The sequence below is a fragment of the Vipera ursinii genome, assembly GCF_947247035.1.
Source record: "Vipera ursinii genome assembly, chromosome: 5".
Taxonomy (NCBI): domain Eukaryota; kingdom Metazoa; phylum Chordata; class Lepidosauria; order Squamata; family Viperidae; genus Vipera; species Vipera ursinii.
In genome coordinates this window covers 71085033-71105636 of record NC_139518.1, presented here as the reverse complement: position 1 = coordinate 71105636, position 20604 = coordinate 71085033, and the positions used below count along the sequence as shown (strand labels likewise).

Genomic DNA, 20604 nt, shown 5'->3' with positions numbered 1-20604 from the left:
CGCGTGTGTTTTATTAACCCCTTTTACTCGGGGAGTAAATCAAGTGGACTCGGACTGAGGTGCGCGAAGGGCGGCCGCCTTGGTGGCAGACATTCCCTGAGGGAGAGTAGCGCGCCGGCTCTCCCTCTTTCACAGACATACACGCGCGCGCACATACACACGCGCGCACACAAACACGCTCCCCGGAGGAAGGGTATAGAGTCCAGAGGCCTTTGCTCCTTCACTGCAGCCGCCGCGACAGGCGCTGCCCAGACGCTGCCAGCGGCACCCCTTGGGCTGCTGCAGCCGCCTCTCGTTGCTCCTGCCAGCGCAGCACGCTGCTTTTTTTTTTCCCCCGCGAGCCGGCTCCCTTTCCTTCCCCGCGGGCGGAGCGCTTCCTCAGCGTCAGGTAGGCTCCTCCAAGCGCCTCCGTCGGGGAGGAGAAAATGGCGCCTCCACCGGCCGGAGAACTGCTTGGGCACTGTCGAGGGGGAGGGGCCGGCCGGGGAAGTAGGCCGGCTCGGGGGGCAGCGGGCAGGGCCTAGAGATGCGGCAGCGACTCTCCCGGCTTATTGCTCTGCGGGCCTCCCTGCGGCCGCTTCTCTTAGCGCGCCGGCTTTTCCTGAGACAGCAGCAGCAGCAGCTCTTCCTTTCCGGGTACCGCCGCGGGGAGGCCCGGGGGTTGGGCCTCGGGGGAGAGGGCGGTGCGCGTCTCCCCCTCTGGGCTGCGGTTGAGTAAGGGGTGTGGGGGGGGGGGAACCGCGGCCGGGTCGAGGTCTCTGGCGGCTTCTCCTCACGCCGGTTTCCGGGCTTTTGTAGCCGAGTGTGATAGCGCAGCCCTGGGCTGGAAAGGGGTGAAGGAGCGGGAATGCGAATTCTTTTTTTGGGGAGGGAGACGGGAAGAAATCCCTTTCACCGGCGGCGGTGTGGGGGGGACCGTAAGGCTTTAAAAAAAGGGGAGTTGGGGGCGGCCGTCGCCTTTCGCTCCGTCCCCGGAGAAGGGAACCTCTGCGGACAAAACGGGTGGGTTGCCGTGCAGGCAAGGTCGGTGGGCGGGTGCGAACCGCGGGGCGTATTTTATAGTGGGGCGGAAAAAAAAGCGGTTAAGGGCCATATAAGCGGGGTGGGGGTGGGGGAGGGAACCCGAGTCCTCTCCCTCTCCTCAGTTGCGTTCAGGTCGGTTCTCTGCTTTCTGTCGGGTGCCTTGCCCGGAGTCACATTTTTTATGGGAGGAAGCTAACGTCACGCTTGAGCAGGTTTAACTGAGGAGAACTTGGGACGGCAAAGGCGTCAGATTCCACGGCTGCTTTTTTTTAAAAGTGCGTTCTTAATCTTTCCTTTTAGTTTTGCAGGAAGGCGTTTGGCGTAGATTTGAGATCGCTTTTTTGCCTCAGAAATCGCGGCTGAGATTAAAAAAAAGAGCTGAAAATGGCTGCTTTTTTTTTTTTTGCTGTGCATTTGTTTTTCCTGTCTTTCGTACCGCTCTAATCGAAACCGGTGTCCAAGTGAATGTGGTTTTCCAAATAAGAGTTCTGGTTTCCCCCCCCCCCCCTGATGTTATACTTCTTAGAGCAGGGATCTTCAAACTTGGCCCTTTTATGACTTGTGGACTTCAACTCCCAGAATTCCTCAGCCAGCATGGCTGGCTGAGGAATTCTGGGAGTTGAAGTCCACAAGTCATAAAAGGGCCAAGTTTGAAGACCCCTGTCTTAGAGTATGTGCAGTAGTATTATATGAGTTGGTAAGGTTAATTATTTACCTGCCGAATGGATAGAAAATATTTCTTCATGGTGTAGTAGTCTGATACTAGTAGTCTGATAGTAGTCTCGCTTTATTGAAGAGTGAGCTCTAATAGTGTACTTGTACATCTGGCCTGATGGGACAGGGTGGGATTTTTATAAATGAACTTCAATTTTAATTTGTATTAACTTATTATGGGCATTGTTTAATCACGTTTTAATAATTTTTAATTTTTGTATCTAGTTTTTATGTATTGCCCTGTTCACCGCCCTGAGTCCTCTGGGAGAAGGGCGGTATATAAATTAAATTAATAATAATAATAATAATAATAATAATAATAATAATAATAATAATATCATCTCTCACATAAGGTTAAGGGCATAATTTGGACAACTTTATTAAAAAGAAAACGGTTAAAAACTGTTCAGTTTAACCTTACTTATGTTAGGAATATACCGGATATTTTTATTTACTTACATTAATAGCAGTTCTTCATTTTCAAGAGTATTATTTCTTTGCTCATTTAATTTTAATTTTTTTTTAAAATTTTAATTCCATTTATATCCCGCCCTTCTCCGAAGACTCAGGGCGGCTTACAAGCTTAGCAGTAGCCTTCATTCTATTCATGTCTGTTCTCAGTTCAAAGAATTCCAGTGATTGACAGGTTAAAAATCCAGTGAATAAAAAGTCTTAGTAGATGCTGACAGTTGAATTATTATTGTATGTTTAAATGCCAATATTTGGCTTATTTGATTTCTTATTTGAATACATCTACGGCTGTCCATTGGTTAAGAGTAATAAAAGAAGAGAACATTAGGAAGTTTATTTACTTTTAGTAGAGTGAAGATGAGGAAAAATATATAAAAAAGGGCCCAGCCTGAAATTGAAGATATAAAACTACATGGTATTCTAGTACATGTAAAGAATTGTGGTGAATTTGGTGAATTACAAGTAACTTATTACTTGGGACTGCAGAAATTTCATTTTGTCATGGACCAAAAATATGAAGGTTAAAATTTGATTTGTAGTGAGTGGAAAACAAGTGCAGATGTGATAATCTGTTAGTGAAATATTTGAATGTGTAATGACCAAGGAGTTGCCAGAAATAATTAGCTTGATCCCACCCACAGTTAAGTATGGATTAATAACATTGGGTTTAATTACATATAACACTCATGTTGAAAGAAGTAGCAGGCTTGTGATACTGCAACACTTTTATTGTGCATAACTTATTGCAATTGTAGTCCACCGAGTCTTATGCCATTACAAATATTGACAAAGAACTATACTAGGAAAGCTGTGGTCTAGATATTTGAGTTAAAATCCTTAGGAGTTCTGGACAGCATTGTTGATATTGAGAGATACTGAGAATTGTCTTTCATATTTGGTAGGTCATAAGTTAATCATTGCAGCAAAATGTCACTAAGTTGTCCTGTGTTTTTTGATATGTGCAGAAGCACTTGGATGCTTCAAATGTTTTTCTTTGGTCAGCCAGTCAGAAATCCTGATAGATTGTTAGAATATTGTGGACCAAGCTAATGACAAACATTTGCTCAATTTAATATATTTTGGTAGTACTACTTGAAAATGTTCTAACAAAACTATACAAAGTTATTGAAACTAGGAAGCTGGTTTTGTTTAGCTCAGGTGAGAACTGAACTGAATGTGTGGACATCTTGGGCAATCTGAAGGAGTGTCACACAAGAGACATTTGAAGTTGTTCATTGTTGTGTAAGGTACTGTCAAAGCATGAGTAAGATTGTGAAAGAGGTTTGTAAGATTTTTGCTAATGGTTTAGGGACAGAAATGGAAAATATGAAATATTATGCTTGTATTCCAAAAATTATTGCAGACTATTGACAGCTTTCTATTTAGGGCAGGTGTGTCCAACCCTTGACCCACAGGCTGCATGTGACCCTCAACAGCTAGTAATGAGACCACCCCAAGATCTTAAACTTTAATTTTGATTCTGTGATTTATATAAATTACGGTAACGATGTTATATTTTGTATGCAGCTCAAGACAATTTCTATTCACTCAGTGAAGCCAAAAGGTTAGACACGATTTAGGGCAGGGCTTTTCAACCTTTCCACCCATTGTACTGCTTTTAGGATATGGCAACATCCAAGTACCACCAGTCACCTAGCAAGGTGTCAAAAATTTGATGACCAAAAAAAAGGAAAAAAGTGATGAAGTACAGGTAGTCTTTGACTTACAACAGTTCACTTAGTGACTGTTCGAAGTTACAGTGGCACTGAAAAAAGTGCCCCCCAAGCCACAGCCGAGCAATTCTTTCCAATCCTTTAATAGCAGCACCCGTTTAAGTTATGTGATGGGGAGGGTAGGTTTAAGAATGATACTGTGGGTAGCATTTAGAGCTATTGTTTAATTGCTTCCATAGAGAAATATTAGTTTTTTTTCCCTGGAATGCTTTACAATCCTGAGATAGATCTGTTCCATTTTTAACTGTAACTTTGTTTTGCCAGCTTCTTCGGCCTTATAATATTTGGACCTGTTCTGTTTTGGAGAGTATCTTGCTGATGAACAAAGTTTCAAACCCCTTTGCATAATTGCCTTATTAGGTGGAAGAAAGGGAAGAGAATACCAGTGTTACAGGATAGTAGCTTGATAGGATCGCTGTTGCCTGTTTTGCTGAAAAATTGGGGTTTTAACACAAGATTGAATTCACTTGTTAAATATTCAACATGTTCAGGCAAAATTAAGATGATTTTAATGCATATTATCAGGATCATTTTAGTCAGGATGTACATGATGGGTAAAATTTACTGGAAGAAAGTACATAAGAATATGTACTCTGGCTTTTCTGAACTAATAGCCAGCAGTAACTGTCAGGTTGGCTAGTGATGAGTGAGATTGGGAGTTGCTGTACTAACAATTGATGAGTAATACTTCCCCATCTCCACCCTTGGGAGACTTCAGTTCAGTTAGAGTACGTTCTGTGATCAGAGCTTAAACTATTAATCATAATGCCTGTTTTTATATAACATTCTTAAGATAAACTACATTATAATGTGATTCCTGACTGACACAACACCCTAAGAATAATGTAAATTTTGGGTTAGCAAGGGAGTTTATTAACTATAACTATTAACTACATATATGCTCATCCATAAAACAGCAAAAGATATAGCTGAATTATTTTGGAATTCCTATTTGCCTTGATATACATAGCAATTTCAAAGTTTTCATTGTGGGAGCAAACCCTGCTATACCCAATAAATTATCCTGCGTTATATTCCCCCATAGAGCAATTGCCAGAGAATTGTGGACTTTGTGAATGACCATTTCTTTTATCTATTATTGCATTATAGATGAAAGCAATGAACCTATTTTCAAAATGAAGTGTAATGCATTTTTCCTTGTGTACACACACTTACTGAAACCACTGCATTACTTTTTTGCTTTTCCAGCTGGACTATGTCCTGTTTTTCTAGCTTATTGCATTTGTATTGTCCTATTTAATTTCTCCTATGTTCTGTGAAAATTGTTTCTTGTATGCCAGTCAGCCTTAACAATACATTCAGAACGCTAGTTTGACCAAATTCCATACAAGCATTGTTGTTTGTTAAACATATATCTGATAGTGATTTATTATATCATAAAACATGTTTGTAGTAATATAAATAAGTTGGATAAATGTTTGTTACAAGAATATTTCTATACATTACTCAAGAACAACTTGGTGATATATATTCACTTGCTCTTTGGATATGTTGTTGTTAGTTGCGAAGTCGTGTCCGACCCATCGCGACCCTATGGACAACGTTCCTCCAGGCCTTCCTGTCCTCTACCATCTTCTGGAGTCCATTTAAGCTCATTATATGGATATAATCATGGCTATAACTACTTCTCATTTGATTCTTCTTTAGGTGTGAAGTGGTCACAGAGGGCCATATGTCTTAAAATGTTAGATGGGAAGCAGTTGAAGTAACCAGCTCAACACTGTGTCTCCTCATAAATACTTCCTGTGTTACAGTGCCAACTGATTCATTGTTGCCTAACAGTATTATATAGTGAAACCACCAGGAAATATAAAGGTATTCTATAGTCTAGTTTTTATATCAGCTTGGAAGAATATTCCTTAAATTTCTCTCAAATTAGAGTAGGTTTTAATTGATAAAAGCAAGTTCATTTCAGAACCATTGCAGGTAGATCGGTTTTTTGTTATGAACTCATGGTATCAGAGAGGTTGATATGATTTTGCAGAAAAAATGCAATTTTCATTAAAACCGATTAAGTGCTGTAATTAATCCATAGATTTAAGTTCTATAAATAAAAGGTCGAATTGCCTACTAATATAATACTTGTTCCCAATAGAATCATGAATACTAAGTGTTCTGGCTTGTCTTATAGTGGCTTATGTCAGGAATTATTTTCAACAGTTACAAAGTAGGTAGAAATATAAAAGGTGTAGCTTTCTCTGCTGGCTTTTCTACATGCTGGTAGATTCTGCACATGTTGAATTTCTGTCCTATCCTTTCCTTAAAAAAAGGTAGAAAGTGTTTTGCCCTAAAAGCCTATTTGTATATTTAGTTTAGATGTAGGAAAAGTAACGGTGTGATGATTAGGATGATGATTGGTTAGCCAGATGTTCAGACAGGATTTGGCATTTTTGTTCATCTATCTATTCATTCCCAAGGACATTATTATTGTGATTGGTTGCATAGTCAGCCAGATATTTAGACTAGATTTGGCATTTTTATCCATGTATTGAGTTCTTCCCAAAGACCTTGGATAGGTAGATGTTGTTAATGGTATTTTTGCAGAATGCAAACTGTTTCAAGTAAAGCAGCTTTTTGCAATTGACTAATGGTGATTTTGTCAATGCCAATGGAGTTCAAGTGGTGCTCCACATGTTTTTGGATTACACCCAAAGTTCCTATTATTAAATATACAAAAACGTGAAATCACAACTACCAGTAATTTCTGCCATTGAGTTTTTCTTTAGAACCTATGTCATAATATATCAGCATAGTACCATTTTAGCCATCGTCTGTCCACTGCAGGATGAAGGCCTCGTCTGCATGTTTCCAACCTATATGGTCCTGAGCTTTCTTTTGCCGATTGGGCCTACAATACTTGCTGATGTCATTGATCAGTCTTGTTTTAGGACTCTTTTGGGGATGCTTTTTATTAAATGGGATCCATTCTATGACTGCCTTGGTCCACCTGCCCTCAGTTCTTCTTGCTATGCGACCAGCCCATTTCCATTTCCATTCTTTTACTCTCTTGATGATGTATACATTAGTTTGTTCTCTAATCCACGTTCAGGTCTTTCCATCTTGTCTTGTAATGTATCTTTTCATGGGTCTTTGCTCCACTCTTAGCTTTTGTATCGATTGCGAAGCAGGTAGCACACCTGCTCAGCATATTATATAGCATAGTATATGTTTAGATCCAAGCAGTGTATCCTCTTGTAATTGACAAATGAAAATTTTGTTTGGTATCCAGTGTGCTGATAATTACTGAGATCGCCACAACAAATTTTTATCATAATCTTTCAATTTAATTTTGAGATCTTGATACTTTGTGATCTTTACCAATACTTTCACTTCTGCTGTCTTCTGGTATTGCCACATCAATTATTCACACTTTCTTCTTTTCAACCAAAGTTAAATTTGGAGTGATGTGGAATTATTCTTCTTAATATTAATATAATGTGGGTAATTTACAGTTAGATTCAAGTCTACGTTTAGTGGAAACTTAACAGTTTAAGTCTTAACCAAGGATTTAAGAATGATTAAGGTAGCATCTAAAAATATAGATATCGCTAGGGTGTTCAAATCTCATAAATTCAATGTTTTTGGATATCGAGGAAGCTCCTTAGGTAACTCTCTCAGGAACATACTCACAATTGAAGTAATAATAGATTTCTTTTTTCCATAAGTGTTCACCTTTAATCTGCAAATCCTGGTATTTCATATTTTTTTCTCACTGTTTTTCCTCAGTTCTAGTGTCAAGTGGTATAGCAACATCGATGAACCAGACTTTCTTCTTTTCAATTAATGTTATATTACGTATGTTATGAATTGGGCACCTGTCTGTTTGGATCTTAAAATGTCATAAGAACTTATCTCGTTCATTTTCTCATTATGTTTTTCTCAGTAGTTTTTATTACATTCAAATTTATTTATTATTTATTTATTAATTTTATTTGTATACCGCCCTTCTCCCAAAGGACTCAGGGCGCTGAACAGGGCAATATATATTAAAAAACAAGATACAAAAATTAAAAACGATTAAACAAAATGCCCATGGATAAGTTAAGAACACATTAAAAAATAGGTTAAAACAGATTAATAAAACCCAACCCCATCCCATCAGGCCAGGCCAGCTTGTTCGAAAAGGTAGGTTTTGAGATCGCGCCGGAAGGAGTGGAGGTCAGGCACCATCCAGAGCTCGACCGGAAGATGGTTCCATAAATCCGGCGCGCCCACAGAGAACGCCCTCCCCCTGGGGGCCACCAGTCGACATTCTTTGACCGGTGGCACCCTGAGGAGGCCCTCTCTGTGGGAGCGTACTGGGCGGAGGGAAGTTGACGCCGGCCGCAGGTGCTCCCCAAGGTATTCCGGACCCATGCCATGTAGGGCTTTGTAGGTCATTACCAACACCTTGAATCTCACCCGGAAGACAACTGGAAGCCAATGCAGCTCGCGGAGCAGAGGTGTAACATGGGAGTGTCGGGAAACTCCCAACACAACTCTCGGGGCTGCATTCTGTACCAGCTGGAGCCTCTGAGTGGTCTTCAAGGGTAGCCCCATGTAGAGATTGAAACCTATGGCAATTGAATTGAATTGAAACCTATGGCAATTGTTTCCTCCTTTTCACCACAAAGGCAACATTTGCTATTTGTTAGGGAATGTGCAATGGTGAAACTTCATGCAGTTAGTTGGCCAGTCCTGTTCTTGAACTACTCAATTATATAAAGCCTTCAGTTTGATCACCCCTGATCATAACCAACTCTATGTGGGAATTCATTCATTCATTCATTCATCCATCCATCCATCCCAGTCAGTCAATCAGTCAGTCAACCAATCAATTTCTGTAGTCAGTAACTCTAGGTAGCTTTTTAAAAAAATAAATTAAGTCAAAAGTTAAAATTTAAGAGTTCTTTCCTTTATATCCTCCAAGAATTGACCATGCACTGGCTTATTGTTCCAAGTAACAAATCAGTTTTCAATTGTATAGTTGTTGTTTTCAAGAGCTTTCCCTTGATTAACTTCCTTCAGCAATAGCTCTTGGCTTTTCTTAATTCAGCCCATGCTTTTTTTCCTCCATGGTTTTTCACCAGTAGGAATCCTCTGCTCTCTTCAGCCTTTGGCAAATATAGCTTATCGATATAACTTTTTTAGGTGCAACGCATGGTATGTTGTTATTCATTTTCTTATCTTCTAATCCAAGTTACCAAGTTCCATCTGGGTCCAATCAGTTATCTGTGCTGCCTATTGAATAACTGGCATTGCCCAGGTATTAACTGCTTTAATTATGTTTCCACCATTTAATGATTATTATTAGTAACATTAATATGCTGCCTATCTCTTAGTGACTTTGGGTGATTTAGAAATTGTTTAAAACATTAAAAACAAAACAAAAAGGCAGAAATTAAAGGTATTTAATTCGCTTTTAACTTTTGTATCCTGTTTTTGTATTTATTGCCCTGTACACCGCCCTGAGTCCTTCGGGAGAAGGGCGGTATAAAAATGTAATAAATAAAATAAAATAAATAAATAAAAATAGCAAAAATGACAAAACCAAAGAACTTGGTGACTTTCATGAAATGCTCCCAAGATTTAGTTTCCATTTAAGTCAAGATAATGACTCTGGTTGGCCTCAAAAGGCATTGTATTTCTTTTTCTCAACTTCAGGAATTTCTCACACATCAGCAATTTAACTTTTGCTTACACTGTATGTAAGTCTCCTATGTTATGTTAATTGAAGGCTTGTTTTAATTAAAAAATGAGGTTTACATACAGGTTGAAAGATCCCATCAACAGATTATCTTGCCAGACTTGAGAATGTCAGCATTCAGAGGCTATTCTTCTAAAACAATATTTGATGCATTATCTATATTTATAGGATACCTTGGGCAAAGCCCAGGATTTTATTTTTCTAAAATATTTTTCTGCCATTTCTTTTTCAAGTGATTGAAGGAGCACTATTCTGGTGGTGGCTGATTGTGAGAAGGTTTGGCTTTTCTATCTTTTGCTTTAACTCCATTTTCTGGATATTTCAGAAGCCCAATCAGGCAGTACCGTGTTTCCCCAAAAGTAAAACCTACCCCCCAAATAAGCCCTAGCTTGATTTTGGGGGGTGGGCCTAATATAAGCCCTTCCCAAAAAATAAGCTCAGTTTTGGGGTGAGGCGCATGCCTACAAATCAAGCTAGGGCGGGGATGGAGCTTACCATTGCAGCCAGGCTTCCCATGGATCAATACTTGCCTCGCTGGCCCATTTCTTCTGTGGCCAAAGTAGCAGCCTCATTCTGCAGCTGAGAATGGAGCCTGGCCCGCCATTTCGCTGTCAGAGGCCTTTCTGGAAGGCCTGTGCAGCCGAGAACCGAACTACGGATTCAATCTATAGCTTGGTTCTCGGCTGCACAGGCCTTCTGGAAAGGCCTCTGATGGCGAAATGCAGAGCCGAGCTTAATTCTCAGCTGCAGAGTGAAGCTGCTCCTTTGACCGCAGAAGAAGTGGCCTGGCTGGGTGGGGCTGTTGGTGCCACCACGGTGAGGTGAGTGGAAAAGACATCCCACCCCCTGAAAATAAGACCTGGTTTCTCTTTTGGAGACCAAAAAAATAATAATCCGGTCTTATTTTCGGGGAAACACGGTATTTGTACTTTTAAATTCATAAAGGCAGTTCATAAAGAGAATGTTGGATCTAAAGTATGAAGGGGTTAAACATTTTCACCTTGGTTGAGAACAGAAGTTCACAGTTGTAAAATTGATTGTACATGTTTTCTAGTTTTTCATCAGAAAATTAGTTACGGTATTCTGCACTAGCTGCAGCTTTTGAGCTGGTTCCATGATGCCAAATGTTTGAAGGAAGAATTAATATAATGAGATCTCCTTATTGCTGTAGTTTGTTGCTATTTATAGAGCACTATGGGATAATTTGCACTTTAATTTGCATCACCTACAAAGTCCTACATGGTTGGGATTAATTGAAGGACTGTCTCTTCCTGGTTACATCTATCTGACCCACCAGAGCAGGTAGGCAGGGAATGCTATGGGTCTTCTCTCCTAAGGAGGTCCATGTATCAGGAGCAAGAAGAGGGACTTTCTCTGTGGTGGCCCCAACTTTGATGCTTGCAAGATCCTGAAAACTGGCTTTGCCAGTAGACCTGGGGGCCCTAGGATAGGATAAATCCCATCAAATGGCTTATTTGATTGGAGGGAGGTATTGGGAGGTATTGCTTTTTATTATTTTAATATTCGGTTTTTATCCTTGCAAGCCTCCTGGAGTCATTAAGAATGAATTGGGCAGCAATATAGATTTTCTTAAATAAATAAATCTTCCCAATGATCATCATGATTCTTCTATGCTAAATTCTCACAAATTTGACTAAGATCATACTCCATTCAGTTCCATAGAGGAGAATGTTTCATGAAATCAATCTGCTAATAGTGATAAAAGCCTTTCCTAGTTAATTAATGCATGCTGAGTACTTATAGCCCAGGGCTTTTCAACCAGTGGTAAGGGTACCACCTGTGGTACATTGGCACCTAACAGGTGGTATACGACCATCTTAGAAAAGTGGTAGTGGGGGAGGGAAATGAGCTGAACAGGTGGCAGCACCACACAAGCCTGAGCAAGAGATGCCTGGAGTTGCAGAGCTGTCACGGCTCGGTGGAAGCACCAGGATCAGCACCAGGATTCAGCTGGAGCTCGGTGCTGATCCTGGCGCTTCTGAGCCCAGAAGAAGCACCTATCAACTGGAATGTTGCAGCATCTCCAGGGTCTTGTGATTTACATTCAGATGCTTGGCAACTTATTCATATTTGTGATGGTCACAGTGTCCCAGGTTTATGTGAAGTGACCAAAACCTGCTGCAACCACCCAGCAGACGGAGGGGGGGGAAAATAAAAACCAAACACCCCCCACCCCACCTCTGCTGGCAATCCTCAACAGAAATGCTCACAACAATGAGAACCTTGGACAGGAGGAAGAGCGCCGCCGGGCGGGCAGGCAGGTGTCTTGCTCGGCTGTGGCTTGGAAAAGGCCTCTGGAGCCTTTTCCAGAGATTTAAGATTCATAGTTTTAGATTTTAATTTTATACAATTTATATTTCTGGAAATGGATTGTTATGGCATACTGTATTAAATGATGATGACATACCACATGTAAAACTGATACCATGGCAACTTTAAAAGTCTACACATTGGGCAGTATCTGAAAGCTCTGAAGAACCTCCACAAAGGCTGCCAGAAAAAAAATGCAGTTTTGTGTGAAAGCTTGAAGTAAATGACACGCTGATAGCATATAATGTTTCTGTGTATCCTGCTAGTATTATGGCAACCTTTATTATTATAGCAGCTCTTTAATTTTTAGCAGATTGACTCCCTTCTCAGTTTGATTCTTTCTCAGATCAGACTACCATACTGGCTGGCATAAAATGTCATTGTAAATTATTTACTAGATAAATTAGATAAATAATTTTGCTTTATTGTTTGATTCGCTATACAGCCAAAATGAGTTTAGCTGGAAAAAATGTGTATGTGATTTTTAAGCATAGAACGCTAATATTAACAGCCAAGGTCTGTTTTATATACTTGGATCACCTATAGTACGGTGTGGAGTCCAGAGATATTTAATAAAGAGTCTATATCAGGGGTCTTCAAACTTGGCCTTTTTATGACTTGTGGACTTCAACTCCCAGAATTCCTCAGTCATGGAATTTAATTTGCTATTCATCTAGTTTTTTCTGTGAAACATTTTGCGCTATTACTGCTGATGAAATTTACCATTTTGTTTCTATTTTCTCCCAGCTTTCCTTTTGCTTAACTTCTTTTTAATTCTTAATTCCTCTTAATTACTGTAATTGAATAGTACAGTTATTGAAATGCAAGTTTTGATTCTTTATATCTCTGATTATAGTGTCACAGAATTTGAGCAGGGTTTTTTGTGTATTTAGAACAATTATATTGCCTTTCTGCTCTAGAAAGCTGATGGATTTTGCATTTGTCTTAAAAGTTTCAGGATGGCATGCTGCTGTTATGAAGTAGATAGCTGTTGGGTACAAATAATTCAGCTCTTTGCAAATGGAAGCATAGTACCAGTCGTTTAGACTATTTAGGAAAATTGGGTATGGTATGCTAATATTGTTAATTGATAGGTTGAAGAATATATGCTGTTTTCTTCAGAGTTATAGTTGAAAAGTTAATCCAAAATATAGACAACAAAGCCATGCAGTAATGAAAAAGAGCCCCACATTACTAGATTCTTTTCATTTTTATCATTGTTCGTACATTTTATCTTTTTACACACAATAATCCTAATATATATATGTATATATATATATGGATCCTTGGTTTTTCGGGTTTTTCCCCGCGTAGAACTAAAGGTGTGGGCGCAACGTTTCGACGGAGTCCCATCCGTCATCATCAGGCTTTAGCTTCCTTCTTCTGGGAGAAGCATGTGGCTGTTAGTTCCTCTTTTTTAAACTGCCAGAGGGGGTGTGTTCTGTGGAGGTGTGCTCTGATTGGGTAGGGGACCAAGTGTGTTCTGATTGGGTGGGAGTGTGTTTTGAATGGTGGGTGTGTTCTGATTGGGTGGGGGGGGGTGTTCTGAGTGGATGGGCTGGTCTCAGCTGCCAGCTCCAGAACTGAGCTGGTGAGTTGTGCTGCTTTTGTTCGGCTTCGTGTTTGTGGTGGTGCCATGTTTTTATAGTGGGTGTCAGTTTGCTTATTGTGTGGTTTGGAGGGGTTTAAAGTGGCTGATGTTGCAGCTGTAGTTAGGTTTCTGTTTTGTGGTTGTGTGTCTTTATCGTTGTGGGTTCGGATTTGCTTTTTGAATGGTTGTGTGGTGGTGATGTCATGTGATGTTATCATGAGTTTGGGTCTGGTATCATTCTTGGTGGTTGGGCCTCGTCTGTCAATCAAGGCGGGTTTCCAAATGGCTGGTAGACGAGAGGTATCATCTCGTTTATTCATGCTGTGGGGGCGTTTTTCTATCTCAATGGCTTCACTGATTATTCTGTTGTTAAAATGTTCAATTTTGGCGATAGTTTTGGTTTTTTTTAAATCAATTTCATGTCCCGTGGCTTCAAAGTGTTGGACCAGGGATGAAGTTTGTTCTCCCAGCTATCCACATACAGGCACCCGTGAAAACCTCAGAAAACATATATATATATATATATATATATATATATATATATATATATATATATATATATATATATATATATATATATATATATATATATATATATATAAAATATTTATTATATTTATTTATTTTATTAGATTTATATACCGCCCTTTCCCGAAGGACTCAGGGCGGTTTACAGGGTATTTAAAACAAGAAATACAAAAGTTAAAAACAATTTTAAAAAAATTACATCAGTCCCTGAAAAAAAAGTAAAACCCCCAATTAAAATTAAAATTAAAATTCTCAGCCTGGGCCAGAGTGCTTGAAGAGCCAGGTCTTCAGGTCCCGGCGGAATGAACGGTGGTCGGGGGCAGTCCTAAGCTCCACGGGCAGCTGGTTCCAGAGGGCAGGCGCACCCACTGAGAAGGCTCTAGCCCTGGGTGTTATCCGCCGGCAATCTTTTACTGGTGGCACCCTGAGCAGACCCTCCCTGTGGGAGCACACTGGACAAAGGGAACTTGATGCTGGCAGCAGGTGTTCCCTCAGATATCCCGGACTCAAGCCATTTAGGACGTTATAGGTCATCACCAGCACCTTGAATCTCACCCGGAGGGCAACTGGGAGCCAATGCAGCTCACGGAGTAGAGGTGTTACATGGGAGTATCGGGAAACCACCATCACAACTCGCGCGGCTGCATTCTGCACCAAATGAAGCCTCCGAGTGGTCTTCAAGGGCAGCCCCATGTAGAGAGCGTTGCAGTAGTCTAAACGGGAGGTCATGAGTGCATGAGTGACTGTGCGTAGGGCATCTTGGTCCAGGTAGGGTCGCAACTGGTGCACCAGGCGAACCTGGGCAAAAGCCCCCCTGGTCACGGCTCCTATATGGTCTTCAAAATTGAGCCGGGAGTCAAGGAGGACGCCCAAGTTGCAAGCCCTATGAACGGGGGGTAACACCTCACCCCCATCGTTAAGGGTGGAATGGTCTGGTTAACCCGAGATGCTGATATGCACAGCCACTCAGTCTTGGCAGGATTGAGACGAAGCCTGTTTCTCCCCATCCAGACCTGGACCGCCTCCAGGCAACGGGACATCACGGTGAGGGCATCGCTGGGTTGGTTCGGGGTGCAAAGAAAAAGTTGGGTATCATCAGCGTACTGATGATACCCCACCCCGAAACCACGAATGATCTCACCCAGCGGCTTCATGTAGATGTTGAACAGGAGGGGCGAGAGAACCGACCCCTGAGGAACTCCACAAACGAGAGGCCTCGGGGTGGATCTCTGCCCTCCCGTCAACACCGACTGCGAGCGGCCCAGGCAATAGGAGGAGAACCACTGTAAAACGGTGCCTCCCACTCCCAACCCCCTGAGACGCTGCAGTAGGATACCATGGTCGATGGTATCAAAAGCCGCTGAGAGATCTAATAGGACTAGGACAGAGGAACAACCCCTGTCCCGAGCCCACCAGAGATCATTCACCAGCGCGACCAATGCCGTCTCCGTGCTGTGCCCGGGCCTGAAACCCGATTGGTATGGGTCCAGATAATCAGTTTCCTCCAGGAACAGAGGAAGCTGATGCGCCACCACACTCTCAACAACCTTCACCAAAAAGCGAAGGTTGGAGACTGGACGATAATTATTTAAAACAGCCGGGTCTAGGACAGGCTTTTTGAGGAGGGGTCTCACCACCGCCTCCTTCAAGGCGGCGGGGAAGACACCCTCCTTCAAAGAAGCAGTTATTACTGCCTGGAACCAGCCTCGTGTCTCCTCCCGGGCCGCGTAAACCAGCCAGGATGGGCACGGATCCAACAAACAGGTGGTGGAGCTCAGTCTCCCCATGATTCTGTCCACATCATCAGGGGAAACAGGATCGAACTCAGTCCAGATAACATGCTCAAGACCGTCCGATTCCTCCACGTCAGACTCTGCCCAGTCAGAGTCCAGACCGGCCCGGATCTGAGTGATTTTGTCCGTCAGATGATGACTAAATTCCTCGGCCCATCCCTGTAAGGGCTCCTCCTTCACCTCCTGGTTAAGGAGGGAGCGAGTCACCCTAAACAGGGCGGCCGGGCGATTATCTGCGGACGCGATGAGGGCAGCGAAGTAATTAGATTTCGCCGTCCTCATCGCCGCAAGATAAGACCTTATAAAGGTTCTTAACTGCAATCGGTCAGATTCGGATCGGCTGGACCTCCAACCGCTCTCTAGACCCCGTCTCCGACGCTTCATCTCCTGGAGCTTTGCAGAAAACCATGGAACCCAGCGGGATCTGCGCTGGGTCAGAGGTCGCAAGGGTACAACACAGTCAAGTGCCCTGGCAGCCGCCCTTTCCCAGGCATCCACCTGGGCTGTGGGTGAGCGCGATGGGTATAGAACCAAGCGCCATCTGGAACCGTTCCAGGTCCATTAGGCGCCTGGGGCAGAACCACCTGATCGGCTCCGCAGCCCAGCAGTGGGGGGTGGCGTAACAGAAGACCAGCCGCAGGAGATGATGATCTGACCATGACAAGGGGACAATGGTTGGTGAACCCCTTCCCAGATCATCCAACCACTGTCCAGACAGGAACACCAGGTCGAGAGTGTGACCCCCCACATGAGTCAGGCCCTGAATTACTTGGGTCAGGCCCATGGCCGTCATGGAAGCCATGAACTCCCGAGCTAACTCAGACGGCCCTCCCAGTGAGGGCAGGTTGAAGTCACCCAGAACTATAAGCCTGGAGAACTCCACCGCCAACCCTGAGAGGGTGTCGAGCAGCTCGGGCAGGGCTGTTGCCACACAGCTGGGCGCCAGGTATGTGAGCAACATGCCCAACTGACCCCGAGGGCCACATCTCAGGAGGAGGGACTCCTGGCCATCTGGACAATGGTGGTCTCCCGCGGGCATAAAGTCTCCCGGACAACCACCGCCACCCCACCACCCCTGCCCTGAGCCCATGGCTGGTGTAGCACACGGAAACCTGGAGGGCATAACTCGGTCAGAGGAACCCCTCCCTCCGAGCCCAATTATATGATATTGATAATGTGTGTGTGTGTGTGTGTGTGTATAATATTTGTTTTCGTAGATTTTCACGGGTATGCCAAGACCTACACACACACACACACACACACACATATATACATACACACACACACACACACACATGTGTGTGTTGTGTGTGTATATATATATATATATATATATATATATATATATATATATATATATTACACACAAACACACACACACGTGTATGTGTGTATAAACTATATTATAGTTTAATGAATAAGGAAGGGAGGAAAATTCTTTTGCATACAGGTGGCTCTTGACTTAGAGTCATTTGTTTAGGGACCATTTGAAGTTACAGTGGCACTGAAAAAATGTCTTATGGCTGTTTTTCACACTTATGACCATTGCAACATCCGCATGCTCACATGCTCACATGATCACAATTCTATGCTTGGCAATTGGCTCATATTTATAATGGTTGCAGTGCCTCAGGGTCATGTGATTACCTTTTGCAACCTCCTGACAAGCAAAGTCAGTGGGAAAGCTAGATAACAACCTTGTTAGTAACTTAACTGTAGTGATTTGCTTAACAATTATGGCAAGGAAAGTCATAAAATGAGGCAAACTCAATAATTGTGTTGCTTAACAAATTTTGGGTTCAATTGTGGCCGTAAGTCGAGGACAAACTGTACTTAGTATATACTAGCAATTTTTACAACAATAACAAACCTATTAGCAAATCTCAAAGTAACAACAAACTTACCGTATATACTTGAGTATAAGCCGACTCGATTATAAGCCGAGACCCCTAATTTTACCCCCAAAAATTGGAAAAAGTTGGTGACTCGAGTATAAGCCGAGGCTGGGAAATGCAGCAGCTCACGGTAAATTTCAAAAATAAAAATACAGGTAGATAACAATAAAATTGCTTTAATTGAGGCATGTGGAAAAGAGGGTCAACAAAAACAATATATTATCAGTATATTCAACAAAAACAATATATTATCAGTATATTCAACAAAAACAATATATTATCAGTATATTCAACAAAAACAATATATTATCAGTATATTCAACAAAAACAATATATTATCAGTATATTCAACAAAAACAATATATAATATTAAAGTATTAACAATAACTTTAAATGTACAAAAACCTTAACTCAATAAGCAACCAAGCTAAAACACAAGCATCAAAATCCTTCAAAACTGGATTCCTCCTCCTCATCTGTATCTGCAAACAGAGCTGCAGCTGTAGCTGGTGTGAGGTTATCATCATATACATTGTCACAGAGTTCGCTGTCATCACTATCACAGTTGTCCTCCTCATGCAAAGCAGTGTCTTCACTGCCATCCATAGCATTACTTATGCCACATTTCCTGAAGGCGTGCTTCACCATGTCCTCTGGAATCTCTTCCCATGCATCACGAACCCACTTTGCTATCAGTTCTATGTCAGGCTTCATCATATTTCCACCTTTTGTTAGTCGGGCTTGACCAGATGACATCCATTCGCACCACATCTTTCGCACACGGTCTTTGAAAGGTTTATTTAAACACACATCTAAGGGCTGTAATACAGATGTAAGCCCACCTGGAATAACGGCTAAAGTAACTTGAGAAGACTTTGCCAATCTTTTTATGTCATCAGATGTGTGGGCTCTGAACATATCCCAAACTAGCAATGATGGTTTTTTCTTTAAGGCTGCTCCTGGTCGTCCATTCCAAACTTCTTCCAGCCACTTTTTTGTTCCATCTTCATCCATCCAGCCTTTAACATGTGGGCGCACTGTAATTCGTGGTGGGAATTTGACCTTTTTAGGCAAGGTCTTTCTTTTAAAAATAATGACAGGCCGCAGCTTAGTTCCATTAGCCAAACATGACAGAACAACTGTAAAATGGTTTTTCTCATTACCTGTGGTTCTGAGTAAAACAGTTTTGTCTCCCAAACTTGCCACGGTTCTGTTGCTTGGAAGATCAAAGGTCATAGGTGTTTCATCCATATTCCCAATATCTCCCAGGTCATAGTTATGGATCTTTCTTTGTTTTATGATGAATGAATGGAATGACATCACTTTTTCATCAAGGTCTTTTGGCAACTTCTGTGAAATCTTTGTTCTTTGCCGCAAACATAGGCCATACCTATTCATGAAGCCAGTACACCATCCTGCTGACGCAACAAAATTTTCAATGCCTGGTACTTTTAATTTGTCATCTTTAGCCATTTGAAGGGCACGTAAGCGAATTCCCATGCGTGTTACGCAGTAACCATTTTGACGACACTCCATAACCCATTCATGCAATTCAGTCTCTAGAGCCACATATGGAGTTGTTAAACCACGTCGAGCTTTTTTTGCCTTTGGAATCTTTTCCAACTCAGCTTTCATTTTCCGCCACTCCCTCACTTGTTTTTCATCAACACCAAATTCCCTACTTGCAATACTGTTATTGCTTTTTTCTGCTCTTGACACAACCTTTAGTTTGAAAGCAGCTTCGTATGACCTGCGTCTTTGTTTTGGTGCAGGAGTACTAGAAGTACTGGGCTCCATTGGTGCAGGAGTACTAGAAGTACTGGGCTCCATTGGTGCAGGAGTACTAGAAGTACTGGGCTCCATTGGTGCAGGAGTACTAGAAGTACTGGGTTCCATTTCTAACAGGAATGGGGAGGTCTGCTAGGAAGGCGGCAGTCAAGCGTTGTTTCCCTCCTCGTGGGGGTGTGTGTGTGTGGGGGTGGCAGTCAAGCGTTGTTTCCCTCCTCAGTCAAGCTTGTTTCCCTCCTCGTGCGTGTGTGTATGTGGGGGGAGGGGCTTGTTTCCCTCCTCAGTCAAGCTTGTTTCCCTCCTCCTGCGTGTGTGTGTAGGGGGGGAGGGGCTTGTTTCCCTCCTCAGTCAAGCTTGTTTCCCTCCGTCTCTCTCTCTCTCTGTGTGTGTGTGTGTGTGTGTGTGTGTGTGGCAGTAAAGCCTTGTTTCCACGTGGGCCCCGGCGACTCCGCTCCCTCCCCTCCCCTCCGGGCCGGGCTTCTCTCCGCCCGTCCGCCCGCTGGCTGGCTGGGCTGCTGCACCACCGCTGGTCCCGGGCGAGGCAGCGGGCAAGCGAGAGATGGGGGGAGAAGCGCCGGCCGGTGAGTTGGGGGCGGAACGGGCGAGGCAGCGTGCAAGCGAGAGATGGGGGGTGAAGCGCCGGCCGGTGAGTTGGGGGCGGAACGGGCGAGGCAGCGTGCAAGCGAGAGATGGGGGGTGAAGCGCCGGCCGGTGAGTTGGGGGCGGAACGGGCGAGGCAGCGTGCAAGCGAGAGATGGGGGGTGAAGCGCCGGCCGGTGAGTTGGGGGCGGAACGGGCGAGGCAGCGTGCAAGCGAGAGATGGGGGGTGAAGCGCCGGCCGGTGAGTTGGGGGCGGAACGGGCGAGGCAGCGTGCAAGCGAGAGATGGTGAAGCGCTGGCCGGTGAGTTGGGGGCGGAACGGGCGAGGCAGCGTGCAAGCGAGAGATGGGGGGTGAAGCGCTGGCCGGTGAGTTGGGGGCGGAACGGGCGAGGCAGCGTGCAAGCGAGAGATGGGGGGTGAAGCGCCGGC

The 20604-nt window shown here is 43.1% G+C and overlaps 1 protein-coding gene across 2 annotated transcripts in view; it reads left to right on the top strand.

The window, feature by feature from the left end:
• Positions 1-513: 513 nt before the first annotated feature.
• IDE (insulin degrading enzyme) overlaps positions 514-20604 on the top strand; it is an 80697-nt gene continuing 60606 nt past the window's right edge. Inside the window, exon 1 of one of the 2 annotated variants that reach the window (XM_083363216.1) lies at positions 514-636. In XM_083363216.1, coding sequence (XP_083219342.1) covers positions 527-636 — 110 coding nt within the window. In that variant the 5' untranslated portion in view covers positions 514-526. Of the gene's footprint in view, positions 637-5649; positions 5778-20604 lie in introns of those variants that run through there. The other variant, XM_083363217.1, reaches the window with a different exon arrangement.